The 23,260-nt window shown below is 51.7% G+C and overlaps 1 protein-coding gene across 1 annotated transcript; it reads left to right on the top strand.

Moving 5' to 3' along the window:
- Positions 1 to 263: 263 nt before the first annotated feature.
- Positions 264 to 22,725, top strand: LOC112125972 (myosin-11-like). Its single transcript, XM_024224345.3, has 5 exons — positions 264 to 985; positions 13,200 to 13,816; positions 14,537 to 14,690; positions 16,505 to 16,625; positions 21,913 to 22,725. The coding sequence occupies exons 1-5, from the start codon at positions 674 to 676 to the stop codon at positions 22,170 to 22,172; spliced, it is 1,464 nt and encodes a 487-aa protein (XP_024080113.1). The 5' UTR covers positions 264 to 673; the 3' UTR covers positions 22,173 to 22,725.
- The last annotated feature ends 535 nt before the right edge of the window (positions 22,726 to 23,260 follow it).

The following is a 23,260-nucleotide window of genomic DNA, read 5'->3' as shown; positions in this document are numbered from 1 at the left end:
TTTTGCCAATCGCACCCATCCTCCTGCAGCCTCCACCTGCCCTGCGCACACTGATTGCTACACGTCCCCCTCCCGCCCCTTATCCCTGTGGCCCTGTGCTATTGGCTGCTCTCAGTTTACCTGCCCCCCCGCTCCACTGCTAGGCTTTCCATTTTTCTCATTGGTTCAGGGCTCTACCTTGGAACCAATCACAATCCCTTTCACCTGCCCTAGTTTTCTGCCTGCTCTTTGGCGGAGGAGGAAAAAAGTTTGGCTTTCGGCTTCAACTTTTTAGTCAGCTCCGAGGAGGCCATTGAAGTGGGTAAAGCGGCTGTTTGGGGAGCCCGTTAAGACCCCCAAAGGATCGAGGAATTTATTGCAATGCAGTATTGCGCTTATTGCAACAGCTGGAGGCAATGCACCGATTGCATCAACTGCATTCTCTGTATGCCGTGCTGCTGTTGCAGTAGTTGCAAGCATGGCAGCCGGCAGTGATTGTATTAGCCGAGGGCAGTTCATGCTTTGTATTAGCTGCATTCCCATGCATTGCACTGCTTCGAAAACTTGCTCGCTTTGCAACCACTAATTGCATTTGTCGCATGCCTCGCACCAGCTGCATTCAGTGCACCAGTTGCGTGCCCCCCCCCCCCCGTTGCATTAATCTCTGCAGTTGGGTTAATTGCACGGGGGCAACATGACTGCCAAGCAGCGCAAAGCAGGCAGAGGGCGGACTGAGAACAATGCTGGGGCTCTCGTTGCTCCGGGCCGGACGGAAGAGAGGGAGGCCGGGGGTCCCAGGCACAGGGAAGCCTGGGCTTGGAGATGCCGAGCTGCGCTGGGGCTGCTGCTGCTCGGGGTGGCCGCCGCCGGGGTGGCTGTGCTGGGCTGGCTGCTCGTGCACCAGCTGGAGACGCTGGAGCAGCTGGGAGAGACTGTGGAGAAGCTGCGGGGCCGCCTTGAGGAGCTGGAAGTGCTGAAGGAGCAAGTGCAGAGGACGAGAGAGCAGGTAGCGGGGTGCTCTGGGGTGGGCCGGGCTCCGCAGCTCCGGCAGCGGGGGGCAATCATTGGCCCCTGCCTCCTCCAGCATGAGCAACACCTTCAGTGCTTCATTTCTTACATGAACAGAGCAGATGGGAGGAAAGCTTGGGCATGACCCTTTCCAGACCAGTGGGGGGGGGGGGGGTTTATATTAGGGTATCTGGGGGGGGGACTGTTGCGGGGGGGTCTCCAGTTCTCATGCATTGGCTGTTATTGGAGAGCTGCTAGGCGGGATTGCATTGCAGCTGCCTGCCCCGGGTGAGGGCTGGGATTGAGTGGGGGCACGGGGCAGAGAACAGTCTTGTTGGCTTTGGGGGGTGGGTTCCCTGCGACACCACAAGAAACTTTTCCAGGCTCTAGAGATCCACTAACTCTGCTGGGCAGGGGGGGCATGGAGTTGGCTCTCCCCAGCTGTAGTTTGCATTCTTCACCTCTGAGCCCCTTGTGTGTCCTCCTGGCCTGTTCTAAATCAATATCCTCTTCCATTTCTGCACTCTGGATTTCCTGTCTACACCCAATGGTCAGAGAAACGAGGAACAGCTGCTCCAGAGGCTCCCCCAGCTGTGTGCAGGATAAGGGAGGGAGGCTTGTGAAAGAAAGTAAGACTGTTGTTTTTGTTTCCAAAATCAGGGACATACTTGAGAATCATGATGAACGTGACACAGGTAGAATCCCCAAACTGCCCCCCCCCCAAATTCATAGCTATGTCTTCTCAAATTGTAGCTATCCATGGATTAGTGGGACAGGAACGCATATTGTGTGAGCTGAGTCACTAGGATGGTTTCTTCTCTTGACCTGCCTGCAGCAGGACACAATGGGTTAATAGAGCTGACTTCCATATTAGGGTGGAAATGAGCCCAGTCTGTGTATCAAGATCCTCTGTGGGTGAATTTATGGCATGAACAAAGGAACTCTGGCCTGGTTGTCAGTCTCTGTATTACAAGGCATAGGATGGACTGCCAGGTCCAGGGTGAGATGCACTGGGGCATAGGACTGGAAGGGTATCGGGTTGAGGGGAGCTGGCATTACTGTATGGAGGAAGACTGTTACTGGTTTTATCCAATTCTTGCTCTTGCAGGCATTGAAATTCATTTGTGGCTGTGTGCCTCTTGGGGCAGAGCTTCTACCCATCTGGGACACATTCTTCTCCTGGTTCTCCCTCTTGGGCAGTGCAGCTCCTCACAGTCCCTTGTTCTTGGCTCTGTAATCATGGTCCAGCCCTACATTCCTTCACTGAAATTACTGAGACCGCCACGTGTTTGAGGGCAGCAGAGTCTATTGCTGTTTGTTATCGAGTGCTTGGGCTACATGCATGTAAGGACGGGTGGTGTCTATATATGACACAAGCTTTAGACACATTTGGCGTATGCATCAGAAATTATTTCAAGTGCAGTGACTTAGGTCAGTGGTTCTCAACCAGGGGTAAGTGTACCTCTGGGGGTACTCGGAAGTTTTCCAGGGAGTACATCAACTCATCTAGATATTGGCCTAGTTTTACAACAGGCAACACAAAAAGCATTAGCGAAGTCAGTACAGACTAAAATTTCATAGACAATGATGTGTTTATTAGGGTTACCATATTTGAACATTCAAAAAAGAGAACACTCCACAGGGGGTGTCGGCCCCACCCACAGTCCACCCCCTTCCTCCCACGCTCCGCCCCCACTGCCCCAGGTCCCGCCCCCTACCGCTCGGCCCTGCCACCGCACCCCTCCTCACTCCCTGGCTCGCTGCTGGCTTGCTGCGTCACTCCTCAGTCCCCCACCCACCGCTCACCTCCTCCCACCTGCCACTCACCTCCTCGCTGCCCTGCCAGAAACCCCCATCCCACCCCGAGAACCCCCGCCTGCCATTGGCTCGCCGCTTCTTGCCTCCTCATCCCCGCCTGCCCACCCGCCGCTGGCTCGCTCGCCTCTTCAACGCCCACCGCTGGCCTTTTCAACCCCTCCCCCCCCCACTCACCCCTCGCCTACATAGGGTGACCAGATGTCCCGATTTTATAGGGACGGTGCTGATATTTGGGGCTTTTTCTTACATGGGTGCCTATTACCCCCCACCCTCTGTCCCGATTTTTCACACTTGCTATCTGGTCACCCTATACCTACTCAACCCCCGCTGCTCCCCGCTCGCCTCTTCACCCTCCCCGCTCGCCAACTCATCCCTCCTGCCACAGGTCCCTCTCGCTCCTAGGATCAGGGGCAGCCGAGGGGTCTCCACGTGCTGCGCCTGCCACAAGCGCACGGTCCGTGGCTCCCATTGGCCGGGAAAAGCGCCAATGGGAGCTGCCGGAGCGGGGTTTGCAGGCGCCGGCAGCGTGCAGAGAGCCCTCCGCGCCCCCCCCAACCTGACCCAACCGTAAGAGCCAGAGGACCTGCCGGGGGGGCGAGGTGGGGAGTGCCGGCGGCGCTTACCTGGGGCGGCTCCCAGGAAGCATCCGGCAGGTCCCTCTGGCTCCTAGGGTCGGGGGTGGGGGGGAGGGCTCTCTGCCTGCTGCCAGCGCCTGCGAGCTCCGCCCCCGCAGCTCTGATTGGGCAGGAGGGAGCCGGTGCAGCATGGGAGCTGCTCCTGGAAGTGCCGCCAGCCCTGGGTCTTTGGACTTGGGGTTACCATATGTCCGTATTTTCCCAGATGTTTTTAGATATTTTAAAAATTCCTCCCGGATGGCGATTTAAGAACTAAAAAGCCGGATACGTCCGGGAGAATACGGATGTATGGTAACCCTATGTTTATACTGCTCTGTGTACTGTACAATGTAAATACAGTATATCCCAATTGACTTATTTCATAATTATATGATAAAAATGAGAAAGTAAGCAATTTTTCAGTAACAGTGTGCTGTGACACTTGTATTTTTATGTTTGATTTTGTAAGTTTTTTAAGTGAGGTGAAACTTGGGGGATACACAAGACAAGTCAGACTCTTGATGGGGTACAGTAGTCTGGAAAGGTTGAGAACCACTGTCCTTGGTATTCATCTGCGGTGAATGCAGAGGTCTTTAAAATAGCCCTCAAAAGAGGGCTTACGTGTGACGGGTTGGATCACAGAAACCCCCTGGGAGCTGCTACCCGATGTGCCAAGACTATTACTACCCCTGCTTTCCCTGCCAGCTCAGAACTCCAGCACCCTGTCTTGCTGAGCCAGACACTCCCATCTGCTCCAACAAAGACCCAGGGTCTGAATTACTTGCCCCAACGCTGCAGGTTTACCTGAAAGCAGCTAACAGAAGTGTTCCTGTCTTTAACACTCAGATGCCCAACTCCCAATGGGGTCTAAACCCAAATAAATCCGTTTTACCCTGTATAAAGCTTATACAGGGTAAACTCATAAATTGTTCGCCCTCTATAACACTGATGGAGAGAGATGCACAGTTATTTGCTCCCCCAGGTATTCATACATACTCTGAGTTAATTAAGAAGTAAAAAGTGATTTTATTAAATACAGAAAGTAGGATTTAAGTGGTTCCAAGTAATAACAGACAGAACAAAGTAAATCACCAAGCAAAATAAAATAAAATGCGCAAATCTATGTCTAATCAAACTGAATACAGATAAGATCCTCACCAGTTCCAGAATGCTCCCTTTTACAGACTAATCTCCTTCTAACCTGGGTCCAGCAATCACTCACACCCCTTGCAGTCACTGTCCTTTGTTCCAATTTCTTTCAGGTATCCTGGGAGGGTGGAGAGGCTCTCTTTAGCCAGATGAAGACAAAATGGAGGGGTCTCCCAGGGGTTTAAATAGACTTTCTCTTGTGGGTGGAGACCCCCTACTCGCTCCTATGCAAAGTCCAGCTCCAAGATGGAGTTTAGGAGTCACCTGGGCAAGTCAAATGTTCATGCATGACTCAGTTTTTACAGGTAGCATCCATTGTTTACATGCTACCTTGAACGTCCTCAAGTAGACTTCTTATGTGGATTGGAGCATTCCAAGATCCATTGTCCTTAAGTGTTTCTTGATTTAGGTACTTAATTTCAACATTCCTTCTCCAGGAACTGACCAAATGCTCTAGTAAGGTTATTTAGAAATTAAGCCAGTACACAGTCAACATTCATAATGTTTATAACTTCGAATACAAGAATGATACATGCATACAAACTTGATTAATACATTCAGTAGATCATAACCTTTACGGAGATATGTTACATGGCATATGTAGCATAAAACACATTCTAAGCATATTTCCATAAAGCCTTATGGGAGGTACCGTCACAACGTGGTACCTAGGTATTGTCCCCACCCCCCAGCACAGGGGATGAGTTTCACCCTTGGTAGGCAGGCATTGACAGGCCAGTGGTCTGATTGAATAAGACCAGTCCTCTGCCCTGCTTTTGAAAGTGTCCAATGCCTTATGCTTCAGAGGACGGTGCTGGAGAAACCTGTTACTTGCTTTGTTGGTTGTGTTGGTGTTGAAGGGAGCTTTGTTGGCTACAAAATGAAGACCCAAATCCTCTCTCGACTTCCTGCTTGGATGTAGGCTACTGCTTTATAGTGGTTATGAGTATAATGTACTGACAGACTTTGCCGTTTTGGCTTCTTATCCTAGGAGTGATGTCTTCTCTCTTTAAAACCTCCCTTTCTGTAATGGGAAGGACTCCATTAGTGACTCAAGAACAGCCATGCAACTCCCTGGCCCCCGGCTATGAAGACTTTACAGGTTGCTGGCTAATGTATAAAGCACAAGCTAAAGACACGTTACTTTCTTAATGCTGCAACTTGAGTCCCAGAGGCCTATTCTCCTCTCTCCTTCCCCCCCCCCCCTTTTAAAAACACAGCATTTAGAGTTTGGTAGCACAAAGGGAGAGGTGGGATTAATTCCTTATATATTTTTTTTTTGTTTGTTTTTAATCCTGTTAGTGTATTGACAGTTGGTGGGAAATGGCAGCTGGGCTAGAGGGTCAGGAAGGAAGTGCTAGCTGTTGATCAGTAATGAGTCCCTTTGCTAAGCTTTAAGCAGAGTTGCTGAGTGAGCCGGGGGTGGGGGTGGGGGTTGCCCCTGCTAGTCCTCCTCTGTCAGAAGGTTGTTATGGCCTGGCCCACAGTTGCCATGGGGAGGAAAATGGCAGTGGAGACCACGGAATGACATGCTGACTGATATTGTTTCCTTGTGCTACCAGCCCCCCCCCCCTTGCCTCTGTCTCTCGTTGGGGCAGGGACCGTTTTTTGTTCTGTTTCCTACAGTGCGTAGTAGGACATGCCTGGGACTCCTAGACACTGCAGTAATACAGCTAATCTCTAACAATAGAGGAGGCAACAGATACGAAAGGTGTGTGTCTAGTGCTAGTTGCCATATTGGGGGTGTCATCGTGCCAGACCCTTTTCTTCCCCCACCCAGCCCATGTGTGATTAGACTCGTGTGCATGCACCATGCTTGTGAGAAATTTCACATCTGGGCCATTGTTCACAGCTGTCTATCCAAGTCTCTGAATATGCTGGAAGGAGGGATGCAGCCCTTGGGAGCTGTGCCATGATGTTTTCGAACAAGGGGCAGGCACCCAAACATGAACCCGTTCTCATTAGCTCTGTGACTGCTCGTGTGCCTGATGAATCCACAGTAGTGTGCAGGTCTAATCCCTGTGGCGTGACTCTGTGTTACTAGGGGTCTATGCTTGTGTGGGCAGCGCTCTCCCTCACTGATAGGTCATGTGGCTAGAATTTGCAGAAGGGCAGAAGCACCCACAACTGGGGCCAGTTTTTCAGGCGAGCTTGGCATATTGGGAGCTGAGATCTCCTGAAAACTTAACCGTAAATGTCACAGTGGGAGCTGCTGGGCTTTTCGAAAAGCCCAGCACCGTGCACGCTCCCCAGTGTCTGCAGGGACTCTTCAGTGAATGTAACCATGCTGTTATCTTGCGTTTATAGGTCTCCCTTAATCCAAAGCGAACTACCTGCACCTAACACTCCAGAATGCAGCGCCACCTGGGGTAGAGGATAGCAGTTGACTAGTGGACAGTCAATCACACAGCTGAGACGGTGGGAGGAATATTAATTATCCAATGACCAGTGGGGCAAACTCCTGCTTTCAGACAGGTCTTTGGTCTCCACTCAAAGCCCAACGCGCAGGAAACGACCGAGAACTGTATTTATCTATCTTGACTGGTCAGAGTTGGTCCTGCTGGGATGTGAACCTATAGCTCCAGCAGTGAAGATGTTTCACAGCTGAATCGGAGACTTCAGAGCCATCCCTCCTGGCCTGAGAAGGCGATGGGGTATGCTGGCCACAGACTCCAAAATCATAGCATCGGGACAACAGAATGTAACCTCTTCCCCTTCTTCCGAAACTTGCGTGGGAAAGCCCCGCTCACGCCTGGGAGGAGAGAAGTATATTTTCAACCTCCTGCCATTCAGTGACTGTTGGTTACTAATAATATCCATCTGCTTGTTCAGTTTCACCAAAACTCTGGAATGTAAAGCAATCCAGCAGTGACTGCGCAGTTGTATTTGCGTAACTCTGCATAACCAGTCAATGCTGTCAGGGTTCCTTCCCCATTCTGAACTCTGGGGTACAGATGTGGGGACCCGCATGAAAGACCCCCTGAGTTTATATTCTACCAGCTTAGGTTAAAACTTTCCCAAGGCACAAGTTCCACCTTGTCCTTGATCACTGCCACCACCAAGTGATTTAAACAAACATTCAGGGAGGGCCACTTGGAGCCCTACCTCCCCCAAAATATTCCCCCCAAGCCTCTACACCCCTTTTCCTGGGGAGGCTTGAGAATAATATCCTAACCAATTGGTTACAAAGTGCGCACAGATCAAACCCTCTGGGTCTTTAGGACTCTGAAAAACAATCAGGTTCTTAAAAGAAGTTTATTTAAAAAAAGATAAAAGAATCACCTCTGTAAAATCAAGATGGAAGATAACTTTACAGGGTAACAAAAAGATTCCAAACAGAGGATTTCCTCTCTAGGCAAAACTTTAAAGTTACAAAAACAGGGTTAAACCTCCCTCTTAGCACAGGGAAAATTCACAAGCTAAAACAAAAGAGAATCTAATGCATTTCTTTGCTATTACTTACTATTTCTGCAATACTAGATGCTTAGTCCAGTTATGGCTTAGGGAGATGTATTTACCCTGCCCTGGTTCCTTTGCTGATTCCGAGAGAACAAAACAAAGACACAAACAAGAACCTTCCCCCACAGATTTGAAAGTATCTTCTCCCCTTATTGGTCCTTTTGGTCAGGTGCCAACCAGGTTATCTGAGTTTCTTAACCCTTTAGAGGTAAAAGATGAATTAACCCTTTACAGGGTAAAGAGGGATTAGCTGTATGTTTATGACAGATGCCTACACAGAATTAAAGTGAATACAGTTGGCACATAATCAGTTCCAAAGTGGTCCATCATTTTAAGTAAGCACCTACAATTCTCCGTTTACATTCACTTTTCCTGGTATCCTACCCCTTTTCTGGGCTGCTGTCGTAGCATATTATACTTGGGGAAAGGGCTAGAACAATGTGTTCCCAAATGGCCACTGATTTTTTTGTGCCCAACTTGAGACCCCTGGGATCTGTTTTCCCCCCCCCCCCAGCCAAAATCAGTGGCCCCTTGTCACTCAGCCAAAGGCTAGATGGAGTGGTAGAGCTGGGATTAAAACCCTTCAATCCTGACTTGTGGTCTCCCTAGTTTAACTACTAGAGACTTCTGTATGGTGGTGGTTTGACCCCTCTCTGTGGTTGGAGAGTACCAGTAACTTTCCAGCCAGCTGCACTGTTCTGAATGTGACTCAAATGAACTAAGTTCTCTGGTCTGGACACTGAAAGCATTTGCCTTCAGCTGTTTAGATTTGTTGAGGCCTTTCTTTAAGGGCTAGTGCAGGTTCTCAGAGGAATTTCCTGTCCCTTTATAAGAATTCCTGTTTGTTTAGAAATGCACATTGCACAAAAGTGTCCTAAATCAACCCCAGATGTGCTACTTCTGCTGCTGTTCCCTTGCATAACTCTACATTCCATCCCTGCATGCTTATCACAGTCACAGTGACATACTGGGGGAGGGAGGTGGGACAGATAAGCTAGCTGACTTCTGACCTGTCCACAGGGCTTTCACTTGCTCTCTGGTTCTTTCTGTCGATGCAGTCTTTTGTCCCAACATGGTTACTTGCTTCCCTTGCTAGTTAAATATTTATTAAGGCAGCTTTTCCTGCTGTGGGTAAGGTTTGGGTGATCACCCTTATACAGTACATTGATCCTGGTTAGCAGATAACTTGTTGGACACTGGCTGAACACTGCTCCAGCAGCCCCCTCTTGAATTCCTTTCTGAGAGGGCTCGAGGCTAAGGAGAAGTGGGCCAGCTGGCGGGAACTGTTAATCTGAAAGCCTGTTGTCTGGTCACTGGCACTTCGCAGTGTTACCAGAAGCAGTTTCATAGAATATCAGGATTGGAAGGGAAGGTCATCTAGTCCAACCCCCTGCTCAAAGCAGGACCAATTCCCAACTAAATCATCCCAGCCAGGGCTCTGTCAAGCCAGGCCTTAAAAACCTCTAAGGAAGGAGATTCCACCACCTCCCTAGATAACCCATTCCAGTGCTTCACCACCCTCCTAGTGAAAAAGTTTTTCCTAATATCCAACTTAAACCTCCCCCGCTGCAACTTGAGACCTTTACTCCGTGTTCTGTCATCTGGTACCATTGAGAACAGTCTAGATCCATCCTCTTTGGAACCCCCTTTCAGGTAGTTGAAAGCAGCTATCAAATTCCCCCTCATTCTTCTCTTCTGCAACTAAACAATCCCAGTTCCCTCAGCCTCCCCTCGTAAGTCATGTGCGCCAGCCCCCTAATCATTTTTGTTGCCCTCCGCTGGACTCATTTCAATTTTTCCACATCCTTCTTGTAGTGTGGGGCCCGAAACTGGACACAGTACTCCAGATGAGGCCTCACCAATGCCAAATAGAGGGGAATGATCACGTCCCTCGATCTGCTGACAATGCTCCTACTTATACAGTCCAAAATGCTGTTAGCCTTCTTGGCAACAAGGGCACACTGTTGACTCATGTCCAGCTTCTCGTCCACTGTAACCCCTAAGTCCTTTTCTGCAGAACTGCTGCCTAGCCAGTCAGTCCCTAGTCTGTAGCAGTGCATGGGAATCTTCCATCCTAAGTGCGGGACTCTGCACTTGTCCTTGTTGAACCTCATCAGATTTCTTTTGGCCCAATCCTCCAATTTGTCTAGGTCCCTCTGTATCCTATCCCTACCCTCCAGCGTATCTACCACTCCTCCCAGTTTAGTGTCATCTGCAAAGTTGCTTTGATTGTCAGTGTTACAATGGGATGGGAGATCTCTCTGACCCAAAAACAGACAGATTATCAGTTTGACAGGAAGGACTAGCCAGTTCGGTAATGGGATACAGAGCCTTCCATTCTCAATCAGTAGTGACCAGAAGTGATTGCCAGCTCTCAGCTTTCACATATGTGAAATGTGTGAGGGGGCCAGTTCAGGACCTGGTGGGCAGATCTGCCCAAAAGAATCCAGCAAGGCCTTGGGATACCACCATGATGTTACCAAGGTAGACTCCCTAAACTGGCCTCTTTGCTGGCAATTTCTGCATAGAGGCTGAAAACTCAACAGACCACCAGGCGGCCGAACCCCAGAGGAGTTCCCTGCAGGGTAGGACTGAGATGTATTAGTGAGTGAAAATGCACTTCCACTGCGTAACTAAAGGGCTCTGTTCTCCAGGGCTGTTCCCACTCCTGTGCTCCCTGCCCGTCACTGAAGTCTTCATTTTCCAGTTTAACAAGCAAGGACTCTGTGTGTGTGTTTTTTTTTGTTTTTGTTTTTTTTTGGTGACCCATCCAAACAAGATGGAGATGCTGACAGCACCTTATCTATAGCCAAAGTCAGCCCACTGAAAGCTAGAGTTCCCCTGGTTCTGGTGCTCCTGGCTGTTTGTACTGATAGCAGGTTAAAAATAGTTTAGGTTTTTGGGTATGTTTTTAATTTGAGGTCCCTTCAATTTCCCCCATTAATGCTGAGTGTTTGTGTGTTTCCTGCAGCTCCTGCCCTGAGAATAGCCTCTGCCTGCACATGAGAACCTTGAAACGGGAGCAAAGAGCAGCAAGCCTCCTAGGGGCTGGCTAACCCCAAACAGAAACTGCTTCTCAGGGGGGCTTTTTAAAAATCTGTTGATTTCTTGACAGGTTTGCTTTTAATGAGCATTCAGCCCTGCAAGATGGTAATATAGATGTCTGTGCTAAGGTGGGGCAGCTCTATTTAAGGGAAAAATTGAGTCCATTAGAGCCTACAATTATCTATAGAGCCATAGCTTGGTCTAGTGAGTGATGACAGGCTGCTAAAATCTTTTGCAGCTCATTTCTGGGATTTGCCCGGTGTAATCCTAAACCCTGTAAATGAAACCTGACCTTGAATGTTGTGTACTGGCCCCAGCAGCTACAGCCTCCTGACTGAGCAGCCCCTTGCATCTTTTTTGGACCCTGTTGTATGTTGCTTGTTTCAGTATCAATACCAGAGAGAGAGTGGCACAGGTTGTGGATTAACGCCTCCCAAGATGCAGGGTTGGTAGCCTGGCTGGCTGCAGGGTGTTTGTACTATGGCTGGACACACTGAAATCTGGCTTGATATTTAGTTGATTTGTCTGTAGTTTTGTAAAATGTTTTCACAATTTAAAAAAAAAAAACCCTCTTTTTAAATGTCTAAATATTCCCTGCTTGTTGGGAACCAAACGTAACCTCGGGGAGAGCCTGAAAGGACGTGGCCTGTAAAAGCAAAACTGACTGTTTTGTTATCCAAGTGGAGGGAACCAGGGGTGACGCTGGATTTTTACAGTGTGTCACGTTCAATGATCATTCTAAGGGGCTGTTAATGCAGAGATGAAGGAACTTGCTTACAAACAAGTTTTAAGCTGATGGCTCCATTGAGCACTTGCTCTGCAGAGACCCCTCCAGCTCCCTGCCTGTGACTCTGGAACAACTGTAGAAGAGGGCCCCAGAGAACCCTTCCCGGGGTGGACATTGGTCTAATGCATGTTGTGATGGGATGTTTCAGCCAAAGCTTCAAAAGCAGCACATTCGTTTTGGCTTGAGACACCAGGGTCTGATTTTTCAGAGGTGCTGAGCAACCCCAGTTCTGGCAGGAAGTCGGTGGGGTGTGAGATTGACTTTCAAAAGGTGTCACCACTCTCTTGAAAATGCTGGCTGCCAGAGTTAGTGTGTGCTCAGTGGATCCCCATGTTGTGCAGACAGGATCAATAAAGCTCCTAGAAATGGCCCTTACTGCATTTTGCTGCTTTGATGTCTAGACATACACACACTTGCAAAATCCTTATTGCAATCTATATATAATTTTTAAGGCGCTCCCAGTAACCAGGGACGTGACCCTGGCAGCAGCGAACCGGCCATTGCAGTTGAGATGGGCAGCCAAAGTTGCTCTCGAAATTTCTGGTTCTCAGTTAAGCTTGCTCTGCTGGTTTTGCCAGTGGTTCAGGCACTAGCCTAGGACTCGGATGACCTGGTTCAGTTTTCTGCTTTGCCGCCATCTTCTTGTTTGATCTTGGGCACGTCCCAGGGCCGGATCAGCGAAGGTACTTAGACGCCTAAAGGGACAGAGAGGCGCCTCATGGGGTTCACAAAAGCTCCTGAAGCAGGCGAGGTGCCCGGCTGGAGTTTTGAACCCCACGAGGTGTCTCTTTGCACCTTTAGGTACCTAATACCGGTGCAGATCTGTGTCTCAGTTCCCCACTGTGCCACACCTGCCCCCACCCAGGGTGTGTGTGACAGCAAATCCGTTACAGATTGTGAGGTGCTCGGATACTGTGGTGTTGGGGGACCCACACAAGTGCCTGCGATTAACCCTTACTACCCTTGTAGTTAGGACCAGGCTAATCCTGGCCCAAATGCCTCACGTTCCGGTTGACCTCTCTCGGCCTAGGTGTTAGAGAGAGGCTGTTCATGAGCAGCTGCTGTGACTGGAGTGGGGCAGGGGCAGCAGACTCTTGGTGCTGTGGTGCCTATTACTCCTCCTCTCAGGACTTGGGTGCCGTTGGAGGGGTGGGGGTCTCCTCTCCTCCTGTCTCTGCTCGCTCTCAACCCATTCTTCCCACTGAGGAGGATGTGGCAGGCTTTACCCCGTGCCTTCCCTATTGGTGGCCAGTGGCAGGTGTCCCAGGCCCGGCCTTGTCTCTCTGGCTGTCCCCAGGTCCCAGAACACCCTCCTCACACTGTCTCTCTTTCCTTCCAAGCTGTCTAACAAGGCGGAGCTGGAGCGGCGACTCTCTGACCTGGAGCTGGCCCAGATGCTGTCTAGGCAGAAACTGGAGCGAGCCTCTGCCGCTGCTGAGCGCATCGTGGCCTCTGACCCTATCGGCAAGCTTGCCGCCTTCCAGGCGGAAGTGAAGCAGGCCATCAGCGAGCTGAGAGGAGAGCTCCCCTCCGGGACCGAGCTGGCTGAGCTGCAGAGCCAGCTGGAGCAGCTGAGAACCACCGAGCTGGAGATGCTGAGGCAAGAGGTGGCCGGGCTCTTGTCGTCAGGTTCCAGGCTGGAGCAGAGCGTGGCCTCGTTGACCGGCTCCCTCACCAGTGCCCAGAGGAGCCTGGAAGAGAGAGCTCATAGCCTGCAAGCCATGCAGCAGGAAGCGGAGCACGCTAAGGTGGCTGGCAAGAGATTGGAGAACAACATTGGCTCCCTGTCAGCCCGGACCTTCGTCCTGGAGGGAAGCCTCAACCGCACCACACTGCTGTCACGCGCCCTGCAGCTGCAGCTGGAGCAGAACAGCAAGGCCTTGGCTGGGCTGCAGGAAGTGGCCGCAAATCAGAGCGGGAGCGACAGCTCTGAACCTTGGCAGCTGGAGAACCTCCGGTATGATGGCCACTTGAGGCTGATGTTTGTTACGTGTATTGCGGTAGCGCTGAGAGGCCAGGCCCCATTGTGCTAGGTGCAGTACAAATGGTCCCTGCCCCGGAGCATGGGATTTGAACACCTCTGGCCAAGCGGAGCCCTGCAGAGCCCTTGTCACAGAGGGCAGAGCCACGTGCCATGTCTGAAGGGCTTAACACCAAAGCAGGGGTGGAGTTATTGAGGGGACATGGCTAAAATCAAGGGGCTGCAGTTCAGAGCAGGAGCGTTTGCCCTGAATACAAGGGAGGCTTTCCGACCGTGAGACGTGCCTGGAGAAGCCTCTGGAGGGAGGTGGTGTTCACGCCATCACTTGGGACACACGCAAATAAACTGGGTGGCTATGCTGGCGCTAGCTTAATCTAGTTAGCATGGGTAACAGTAGTGAAGATCCAGTGATAGGCTTCAGCACAGCCTAGCAACCAGACTACAAGCCACTGGGGCTCTGTCTGCTAGCCCACTCTGAAGCCTGTGCAGCTGAATGAAGAGCTGGAGTGAACTGTAGCCTTCTTCAGAAGCCATTAGAAAGCAGTCTGCCTCCTCCTCTGGCTTCGTGGCATCCCCTCTCTGCACTCACTGCAGGCTTGTATCTCAGACTGCTGCTCAGCGTGCAAATGCCCAGTGGCATGTGAGCCAGCTCCATGGGGACCCGCGGGTCTTGACTCTGCTCTCTGGGCCTTCCAGGGTGCAGATCCAGCAGCTGCAGATGGAGAGATCGGCCACGCAGGAGCGGGTGAACGAGGCGCTGCACAGCATTGCTGACCAGAGGAGAGAGCTGCAGGGCAGGATCTCAGAGCTGGAAACGGCTATTCATGCTCTTCAGGGCCATGTGACTCAGGTGAGGACTCCGGGCCACCAGGCTATGGTCACTCCACTGTTGCCTAGGGAGAGGAACAAGCAGTACAGTAGAACCTCAGAGGTGCAAACACCTCAGGAATGGAGGTTGTTCTTTCGAAAGTTTACAACTGAACATTGACTTAATACAACTTTGGAACTTTACTATGCAGCAGAAAAATGCTGCTTTTAACCATGTAATTTAAATGAAACTAGCACAGAAACAGTTTCCTTACCTTGCCAAATCTTTTTTTTTTTAACTTTCCCTTTATTTTTTAGTAGTTTATATTTAACACAGTACTCTGTTGTACAGCTCGCCTGTCTGATTGTGTACTTGTGGTTCCAAATGAGAGGTGTGGTTGACCGATCGGTTCGTAACTCTGGTGTTCTACTGTCCTGTTAGAGCCAGGGGGAGACACTGGCCGGGTGTCATAGGAGTTCAGAGATGAGATACAAAGCTGGCTAAGGGGTTCGAGGAATGAGTGATTCCCTTTACATGATGAAGGGTGAGGGGAAACAGAGCTACCCATGAGAACAGGCCAGGCCTGGCTGTTGATCTTGGAAGGGCTGGAGGGATGTTGGGGGACACATAGGTGCTGGCTTTCTCCAGGCCTGTGGGGTACTCAACCCCCCGCTCTGCCCCAGGTTCTGCCCCCACCTGCCCCCTTCTCCCAAGTCCCCATCGCTGCCCCACCTCTTCCTTGCCTCTTCTCGCCCAGTTCCATCCCCTCCCCTGAGCATGCCTCATCCCTGCTCCTCCCCCTTTCTCCCAGAGCCTCCTGCACACTGTGAAACAGCTGATTGTGGCGGGTGGTAGGTGCTGGGAGGGAGGGGGAGGAGCTGATTGACAGGGCTGGCAGGAAGCACTGGGGAGGAGGAAGGGGGAACTGCCTACTGGTGGGTGCTCCCGGGCTGGAGCACCCACAGAGTCAGTGCATATGTGGGGGACAGACGTGGAATTGCAGATTTAAAAACAAATGCAACTGACATGCTGTGATCACTGTAAAATGCTGTTACTTCAAGCGGTGTAGGGCAGTCTGCATCCACAGAGGTGGGTCTTAAAGATGTGTCCTGCAAAACGCACAAGTGAGGGCTTCTGCATCACAGGTCCACATTGGGCTCTGGGCCCTGCAGGTTTATTGGCTTGTAGCGAGCTGGCTGGACTCATGGAATGTGACGTTATTTTGGTAGCAGAATCCCCCGGATTTACTTCCCAGCAGAATTTCTCAGCTATTGGGTGTGGAGATTGGAGGGGGGAAGCGTTACAGCTCAGTACCCGGATATCCTTTGGGGAAAGGGTTCTGCAGTACAGTTAGTCACATGAGCTTCTGGGTTGGGCCTAAACGCACCAAAGCAAATACCTGCAGTGAGGAGGAATGCCGGAACTGGGCTTTAGGAGCCCTAAGAGTGCAGATGTGGGCAGTGCTGCTCCCTGCGGTGCAGGAGGATGTGCGGGTCTCGGAACCAAAAGCAGAGGATTTCAGTCTCCAGTGCCTCTCGCCTGCACTGATCTCGCCCCACGTGCTCGCACACAGACCTTTGCTACAAAGCCCTTCACCTGGCACCTCCCTGGACCCTGCGGGAAGTGGAACTCTCCAGCAGTGCCATCTGCAAGCAGGGAATCTCAGTGTATGTGGTTGCCAGGGTGTGTGAGAGCCCCTTGCAGGGTGAGAGGGGTGTGTCCTTAGGTAGGAAGCTGGGGTAGCTCCCAGCCTCACAGGGAGGTCACGGCATGTGACCGTGACTCTCACCATGCGCTGCTCTCTGAGGAAGCCTGTGCCTGGAGCAAAGAGTCTGTCCCATTTCCTCTCTCTTCAGGTGGAGCTGGGCATGGTCAATCTGAACACACAGCTCTCTGGTGCCGTGGAGCAGCAGCTGCAGGGTCTAAAGCTTGGGATGGCCAATCTGGAGAGCAGCCTGGGCACCAGCCTGCAGCAATGTAAGAGCAAAATCCCTTCCTGGAGCAGGGGGGTGGGGTGGGGGGACGACCCACAGACTGAACGACTGGGTGTGGCATTGGAAGCCACCCCTGCCGCGTGTTCTGCTTGCTCTTCAGATGGGCACATGCATGCACCCCTCTGCATGTTGCTTGGGAACCAGAGATGGAAGCCAGTTGGGTCTCTTCTATTCCAGTGCTTGGTGGCTCAACCTTGTGCAGACTTCAATGGCCCAAGTGATTGGGGTATGTTCGCCCCCGGGTGGGGGAGGGGAAGCAAGTCCATAGACTATCGAGCGCACTGTTATTGCGGCAGTCGTGTTGTCCGTGAGCTTTGATCCTAGCCCAGCAGGTCCCTCTGGCTATCCCTGCACAGGCTCTGTTTAACCCACCCCCTGCCCTCAAAATACCCAATTGGAGTGATTTCTGACTAGCAGAGAAGATGCTGAGATCTGTTTAAGCCCACGCTGCTCCCGTCACTGTCTGTCTAACAGGGTGTTTGTGGAGCAGATCCCCATTGCACGTGTCCATTGTTACCAGATTTGTCCATTACTTTGGGGTACTTAAGGTTACTCTTCTGGGGAGAGGGGGGTTTCTGTAATTCCATCAATGTATTGCTTGTGTCACTTGTGTTCTCATACGGAGCTCTGCTTCTCCCTGCTGCAAGTTCCCGCCCAATGGAGCTATCCTGCAGGACCTCGGTACCCCAGGGCTGGGTTTGTACACACATTCACACACTCTCTCTATTGACCGGCTTAAGCAGCACTCCCCAGCTGACCCCTTCTATGCCCCTGGACTTGGCAGGCTGAGTCGAACAGCACGTCCAAGCTGCCACCCTCATATGTCCCAGGTAGTAACCCACTTGATGAGTAAACCCCACAGGATTTTTGGGCACTGAAGGGATCTGTAGCTTAGGTATGAGGAGCATTGCTGCAGAGCGAATGGGGAAGCCAAAAAATACCCACAAGGGTGGGAGAGAGAGAGAAGCAACCAGCTTAATCATGGAAGTTATTTATTGCCAGGTAATAACCATACAAGGGGAGCCAAACAAACAAAACAGTTACAGTATTAAGTCTAACATAGATTTGATTATAAAAGTCAGGTTTAGAAAACTATAACTGATCACACAAGTCAAGGTCAGAAGGCTACACCTAGAGAGAGAGCTGGGTTCTCACCACTCCATGAAGCTTGAATCGATTGGGGGTCCCAGGTGGTGGTGGTAGCTGAGGGTCCGGAGTGCTGGAGACAGGCAGAGCTCCCCCCCACCCCCCATGATCAGTCAGGAGAAGATGAAGTCCTAATGGAATTGATGCAGATTTTGGATCCAGGCATCAGAACACTTACTTGAGCATGGGTAGGGGATTTTGTAGAGAAAGAACAATGGTTCAAGGGAGAACACTAGATTTGTTTATGGGTAAACTGATGGCTCAGGGGAGTATACCAAAGTTGTTTTGTTTAGGTTAGACAATGGGAGCTGATCATTCCTGTTCCTTGGAGGGAGCTCACAATGCAATTAGGGAGCTTCACTATTTTGGATACAAATAAAGGATGTGGGGAAAGCGGTGGATGTGATATATCTTGACTTTAGCAAAGCTTTTGATACGGTCTCCCACAGTATTCTTGCCAGCAAGTTAAAGTAGTATGGATTGGATGAATGGACTATAAGGTGGTGTAGAAGAGTTGCGCCGGGGCTCTACCCTCCGGGACGGAGGGGCACCACACCGGCTCACTATAGCACAAACAGTCAAAGCTCAGGCCCCTTTACGTAGGGGCTGGGCGACCCACAGTTCGGTGAGCTCAGGTCCTCCGGCAGGGGTCGAGCAATAATCAACTGGTTCTGGGCTCAGGCCCTCAGGCAGGGGCTGAGCCAACCAACAGTTAGTCCTGAGGCCCTGGCCCTGGATCTGGGCGGGGCACAAACGGTCACAGCTCAGGCCCTTGGATGCAGGGGCTGAGCAAACAAGCAGTTACGGTAAGCCCAGGCTCCTACACCTGAGCGTTGGGTGAGGGGGAAGCCTGCCACCTGTGAGCGGGGCTGGCAGGGGGGGACGCAGGCCCACCCACTCCACTGTGTTCCAGCCCAGGGCCCTAGCAGCGGTTACTGCCGCTGCTGGTCAGTGGGGTATCCTGACCGAAACACACTGACATCGGCTCACAGGTCTCTGCAGCCTGACCGGGGTCGGCTACCCCCGGGCTACTTCCGTGTTCCCCCTCGGGGCCTACCTCGTTGGCGACACTGGGTTCGGGCCAGTCCAGGAGCATCGGTTCCTCGGGTGCGGGGCTTGGGGGCCGGTCCGGCAGCTCTCCACCGGGGTAGCGGGCCCGGGGCAGGCTCGGCCAGTCCTCCTTGGGGTAGCGGGCCCAGGGCAGGCTTGGCCAGTCCTCCTCGGGGTACCTGGCAAGAGGTAGGCTCGACTGGCCCGTTGGGGTGACAGGCGGCTCGCGGCCTGCGGCTGTCTCCCAAGCGGGAGCTCGGCCCGGGACGTCTGCTGGCCTGGGCTTCACTGAGCTCTGCCGGCGGGCTTTTATACTTCCGGGTCAGGGCCGTGACCTCGGCCCCATGCGGGACGGAGGGGCGCCACACCGGCTCACTACAGGTGGATAGAAAGCTGGCCAGATCGTCGTGCTCAACAGGTAGTGATCAACGGCTTGATGTCTAGTTGGTAACTGGTATCAAGCGGAGTGCCCTAAGGGTCGGTCCTGGGGCCGATTTTGTTCAACATTTTTATTAATGATCTGGATGAGGGGATGGATTGCATCCTCAGCAAGGTTTCAGATGAAACTAAACTGGGGGGAGAGGTAGATACGCTGGAGGGTAGGGATAGGGTCCAGAGTGACCTAGACAAATGGGAGGATTGGGCCAAAAAATCTTCTGAGGTTCAACAAGGACAAGTGCAGAGTCCTGCACTTAGGAAGGAAGAATCCCATGCACTGCTACAGACTAGGGACCGAATGGCTAAGCAGCAGTTCCCCAGAAAAGGACCTGGGGATTACAGTGGACGAGAAGCTGGATATGAGTCAGCAGTGTGCCCTTGTTGCCAAGAAGGCCAACAGCATATTGGGCTGTATTAGTAGGAGCATTAACAGATCAAGGGAAGTGATTATTCCCCTCTATTCGGCACTGGTGAGTCCACACCTGGAGTATTGTGTCCAGTTTTAGTCCCACCACTACAGAAGGGATGTGGACAAATTGGAGAGAATCCAGCAGAGGGCAATGAAAATGATTAGGGGGCTGGGGCACATGACTTGTGAGGAGAGCATGAGGGAACTGGGGTTATTTAGTCTGCAGAAGAGAAGAGTCAGGGGGGGATTTGATAGCAGCCTTCAACTACCTGAAGCAATAGTCTCAAGTTGCAGTTGGGGAGGTCTAGGTTGGATATTAGGAAACACTATTTCACTAGGAGGGTGGTGAAGCACTGGAATGGGTTACCTAGGGAGGTGGTGGAATCTAGTTACCCAGTAGCATAATAAGGGGACTCCCCAGTGAATTTCAGAAGCAGTGCACGTTAAAATAGCTAACGGAATTTTCATGGAGTGTGTAACAGACCCTTGGGACCCACTGCTACAGGACAGCACTGGCTGAATGCACTTCCCCCAAAGGATTAGACACTGGCACCAATAGAGCAGCAGCTGCAGTTAGACAACTGGGATAAAAATGTTCCAGGCCATGAGCCAATGAGGAGCTGTGGTGAGCGAGACATGGCCAACCCTGCAGGGACAGTGTGCTTGGGTGGGGCGGGGCGTGGTAAGAGTCTCTGAACCATCTTGAGAGAGGTGACATTCCATATTCTTAATCCAAATTTGCAGCTAAATTTTATTATCCAGTAATGTCCACAGGGGGGTGCTGTGGGACTGCGAGTGCCCAAAGCTCTTTGCATGGGAAGACAGCACAGGGGTTTCTTTACAAAATCAAATTTGATCTCAGTCCCTGGAAATCCTGATGAGGGGAGGAAGGGCCTTGATTGAGTGAGTCCTTAGGGGCTTCTCCAGGTACCGGGGGGGGGGGGGTAAGGGGTTCTCTGTGGATGAGAAGTGCCCCACTCTGTACTACAGAGCCTCTGGGAACTGCCATGCAAGTGTTTTTTTCCTCTTCACTCCCAAAGGGAGGCATGTCAGGGTGAGCAGAAACGGGTCTCTGCCCTCCTGAGGCAGGCTCTCCCCCGAGCCCAGGGCTTCCTTGCCCTGCAGGGTCCTTTCACCCGAGGAGAGCTGGACATTGCTCCTTGTGGAGCTGCCATCTCCCTGCCTTCCTGCCCCATTCAGGGCTGAATGTTCCTCTCCCAGGCACCCAGCCAGGGAATGAGATGAGACCCTAACCGCAGGCCCACTGGGTCTCCCCGTCACACTAGAGCTGTGGTGCCTATGGTTACTGCTCTGGGTTTGGCTCCATTCAGTCCAGCCAGAGCTTGCGACTCCAGACCCCCGAGTTATAGCAGATTTGAATTGCTTTGGGCTCCTTACACCTCTCCTCGGGTTGTTTTTTTGGGATCCCATCCCCTGTCCTATCCTCTCTCCACTCCAGGTTCCCGTTCCCTGTGGAACACTAGTTGGTGAGAATGTGCCACCTGTCACTGTGCGTTAATTAGGAGCCTCTCTAATTGTCACAGCACTGATTGCTTTTCCTGGAGGAGCGGGCGTTCATATCTAGTAATGGCATGTTCCTTGCCCTGTGGTGTTCCAAGCATTCCCTTGATCTTGTGCTGTGATACCTGATCTCTGCTCAGGGCTGTCCCCTTCCAGCTCCTTGTGGGTGCTTCTCCAGGCTAAATGACTCCTGTCTCTGCAGTCTCATGGTAGATCTCTGCCAGCTCGTTCTCCACCCTCTGGGCTCACTGAGACTCTCTGGAGGGCACTGAAATTGACTCTGATCTGTGCAGTGGCCATCTCCAGTTCCTGTAAAAATGAGATGTCCCCTGAGGGTGGAGCACACTGTGCTTTGCAGTGCTTATGCCCCATACCAGAGAGCACGATACAGTCCTGCTGCCCTAAAGTTCCTCTCCCCCCTCCAGGGGAATGCCATTGACTAATATGGATTTCTTTCATGGCGGACTGGTGGGAATTTAAAGCTACGGGACTGTATCTCCGATACACCTTCCTCCAGGGCATCGTACAGCTGCCTAACTCTGGCTCTGCAGTTATGGGTTGCCTCTCATGGTGACAGAAGATATACAGAAATGGACCATGCAATGGGACAGTGTGTTGGGTCAGTGGGAAGGCTGGCTTGATGCCCTCAACAGAAGGAAAGGAAACTAACCTCTTGCTTCCCTTCTTTCTCCCCCAACCCCACCAGGTCTCTCAGGAGAAGTACAGACCCGCTGTGAGACTGAGGATGGCTGTGGGTGGCCGCACGTGCGTGAGATCAGCTTCCCGCACCGTATCCCGACCCAGCCGGCGATTATGCTGGGGCTGGTGGGTCTGAGCGCTCGCAGTTCTGTGGGCATCTCGGTGAGAGCTGTGGACGTCACGGACTCTGGCTTCAAAATACACATCGCCAGCATGGGCAACCAGAGCCTGACCAGTGCCAGGGTCTCTTGGATGCTGTGTGCCTAGATGGAAAGCTGTGATGCGGCCCCTGGGGCAGGGATTACTGAGCTGGTGGCATCTGCTTTACTTGGACACAACTGTGGTTTGCTTTGGTTTTCTTTAAAGTAATTACAGCTTACAAGGAGACCATGTAGGTGGGATCCCAATGAATAGCCCCTTCCTTGGGAGCTGTGTATCCCCATTTAATGGCAGGCTGAACAGCCCCAGACCTCGCTGAAGGCTCCCGGAAAGTGCAACTGACAAGATTTGTCTTAAACTTCCAAACCTAAGCTCCTAAACTGAACCCACCAGCTATATGCACGTGTAACTGTTTGTGTCTGCGTTCAGCCACTCTGCATCTGCAGATGTGTGGCTCACTCACACGAAAAGATGCACCACAAGGCTAATTGTGAGGGAAGTTGAGCACCTGGGTGTGGAAAGTTGGCCTGTAAACCTCTTTATTTAGGGATTTTTCTGTTTTATTATTTTCAGTAGCAACAGTTGGAATGTTCTTCTGCTGCCCATTTAGGATTCTACCCAGTGCTTTGCATGTCAGAAGTGTTAAAACTTATGCAGAGATGATGCTGGATGCAGCCAAACAACCAAAGGGTGGGGGTGGGGGTGTGTGTGTGTTTCCAGTTGAAACTTCCTGGCTGAGCCGGTGTGAGCTTGCCTATACGGCAGAGGGCATTGCTAGTCAGGGCTGCTCATCCCTCACAGAGCTATGGCGTCTACTCTGAGCCTTACCTTGGAAGAGATGGACAGACGTGCTAAGCTTTCTTGTGGCGTTGCAAGGTGGGCTAAGACTACTAGCCTTCTCTGGACCTCTGATCTCACCAAGTGAAACACCAGAGCATTCAGACCGCTCCGGGTGTGCTTGCTTGTCTGTCTAATTCTGCAGAAGGGAAGCAGCTGTATTTTAATGTATACAACTCTCTCAGAAGAAGGCTTTGGGGGCTGCTAATGGCTTGTCCAGCCTGCTGACCTATGCACAATACATCTGTTCCCCTACTCTCTCTCCTCTCCTTCCAGTGATGGGGGTGGGGGAAGGGGAAGGAAGATGCACTGGAGCTCTCAACACAGCAGGCCCCAGGGTGGGAGAGGGGCCTGCAAAG

The sequence above is a fragment of the Terrapene carolina genome, unplaced genomic scaffold (assembly GCF_002925995.2).
Source record: "Terrapene carolina triunguis isolate 2854851 unplaced genomic scaffold, T_m_triunguis-2.0 Scaffold191, whole genome shotgun sequence".
Classification (NCBI taxonomy): Eukaryota; Metazoa; Chordata; order Testudines; family Emydidae; genus Terrapene; species Terrapene triunguis.
The sequence above is the reverse complement of the archived record's forward strand: the minus strand, read 5'-3'. Positions and strand labels throughout refer to the sequence as shown.